At 36.7% G+C, this 1,896-nt stretch overlaps 1 protein-coding gene across 1 annotated transcript; it reads left to right on the top strand.

Moving 5' to 3' along the window:
* The first annotated feature begins 837 nt into the window (after positions 1-837).
* LOC118344147 (germin-like protein subfamily 1 member 13) lies at positions 838-1,896 on the top strand. Its single transcript, XM_035683938.1, has 2 exons — positions 838-1,043; positions 1,222-1,896. Exons 1-2 carry the CDS (start codon positions 905-907, stop codon positions 1,758-1,760), a joined length of 678 nt encoding a protein of 225 aa, XP_035539831.1. The 5' UTR covers positions 838-904; the 3' UTR covers positions 1,761-1,896.

Below are 1,896 nucleotides of genomic sequence, written 5' to 3'. Positions count from 1 at the left end.
TACATGGTCAAGTAGAGCAGGTGAGAAACAATGGCAAATACCATTTCCCACTTAAAAAAAAAAACAAAAAACAAAAAAAAAAACAAAAAAAAAATACCATTTCCCACTTGCCAATCCTGGCAACTTATTTTTATCGATATGATGTTGCAGTCTGCAGATAGGTCAAGGGAGGAAAGGATCAACGCGAGAATTTAGTACGTACTGTCAATTCTAGAAGGGAAATTGAGTTTATGAACCGATCAATGTTGGAGTACTCTGGATCATTCCGAATCCACGTCCTTTGCCGTCACAATATATTTCTTTATTATGACTATAGATATTTTTTGATTTAAAATAGGATAATGTTAGATACAAATTTTAAATAGATAAATTTTATGTAAATTTTTTATAAAAAAATAAGTTCTACTAAAAAATAATATTATTTTTTTAATACAAAATTTACTTTTTTTATAAAAAATTTGTACGAAACGTATTTATTTAAAATTTGTATAAATGATTCCTAATAAGGACGCAGTTGTTGGTTCTGTTGGGAAGCGATTAAGTAATGATTAGTATCCACCAGCGAAAACTATAGCGTCCATCATGTACATAATACATTTTATTTTGACTTGGCCAAAACAACACATTAGAACTGCATTCAGTAGTCCATGATCAATTTGGAAGTGGTCGAATTTTGGTTGCGGTTTTCAACATCATGTGTGCAGTTGTTAGAGAAAAGATCAACAAAATAAAAGCCTGATTAATTATAACTACTCAAGCTTTACCGTGCAAGCAAAAACATAGACTGGTTCAGTGGCTTTTCCCTCTATAAATAGATCACAAGTTTCCATGCAACGTATCTCTCAACCCTCACCCGACCAATACTACACAAAATTTTTACTAAAAGTTAGAGACAGCCTCCAACATGATGAAAGGTAGTGTTCTCATGTACCTGCAGCTTGCAACTGTGGCCTTGTTGGCTTTGGCTTGCTCTCTCGCCTTTGCCTCCGACCCTAGTCCTCTTCAAGACTTCTGTGTTGCAGTCGACAAGTACGATTCTGCTGGTATGAACACAGTCTTATTACTACATTCTTTTGGGAATCATTTTAAGCATCTATACTGATTTCCTCATATGTAATTATGCTTGGAGACGATATTAACTGCATAACATGATACTTTCAATTATAATGGAAGTTCAACTGTTCCTTCGTGATAGTAACGAACTTTTTTTTCTACATGCAGTATTTGTGAATGGAAAGTTTTGCAAGGATCCAAAGGATGTCAAAGCTGAAGACTTCTTCCGCCCGGGGTTAAATGTTGCCGGAGACACCTCAGGTCTACAGGGGTCGAATGTCACTGCCGTTACTGTGAATGAATTACCAGGCCTCAACACCCTAGGCATATCCTTGGCTCGCATTGACTTTGCACCATATGGCCAGAATCCTCCACACACACATCCTCGTGGCACTGAAGTTCTATTTGTCTTGGAGGGTACTCTGTACGTTGGTTTTGTCACCTCTAACGGAGATGGAAACCGCCTCTTCACCAAAGTTCTAAATGCTGGAGATGTCTTTGTATTCCCAGTTGGTCTCGTTCACTTCCAGCTCAATATCGGAAAATCCAAAGCCATTGCCTTTGCCGGTCTCAGCAGCCAAAATCCGGGGGTTATCACCATAGCCAATGCAGTCTTCGGATCTGAGCCTCCCATCAATCCTGATGTTCTCACCAAGGCCTTCCAAGTAGACAAGAATCTGGTTGAATATCTTCAGAAACTGTTCTGAAAATAGAAATATATAAAATAATAACCACATTAATGAACCATTAATTAAGTACTTCGAATAAACTGAAATTTTCCATTTATGTTTCCTTTATTGTAATTTCATTTGAATAATTATAATGAAATAAGACGGTTCCTTA

The sequence above is a fragment of the Juglans regia genome, chromosome 13 (assembly GCF_001411555.2).
Source record: "Juglans regia cultivar Chandler chromosome 13, Walnut 2.0, whole genome shotgun sequence".
Taxonomy (NCBI): Eukaryota; Viridiplantae; Streptophyta; class Magnoliopsida; order Fagales; family Juglandaceae; genus Juglans; species Juglans regia.
This window is presented reverse-complemented; position numbering and strand designations above follow the sequence as displayed.

What these genes read in the sequence shown, in the direction of transcription:
- LOC118344147 (XM_035683938.1), top strand. Translation starts at nt 905, where the DNA reads ATGATGAAAGGTAGTGTTCTCATGTACCTGCAGCTTGCAACTGTGGCC. An exon ending in CGACAAGTACGATTCTGCTG is followed by an intron (nt 1,044 to 1,221) that starts GTATGAACACAG and finishes TTCTACATGCAG; the next exon opens with TATTTGTGAATGGAAAGTTT.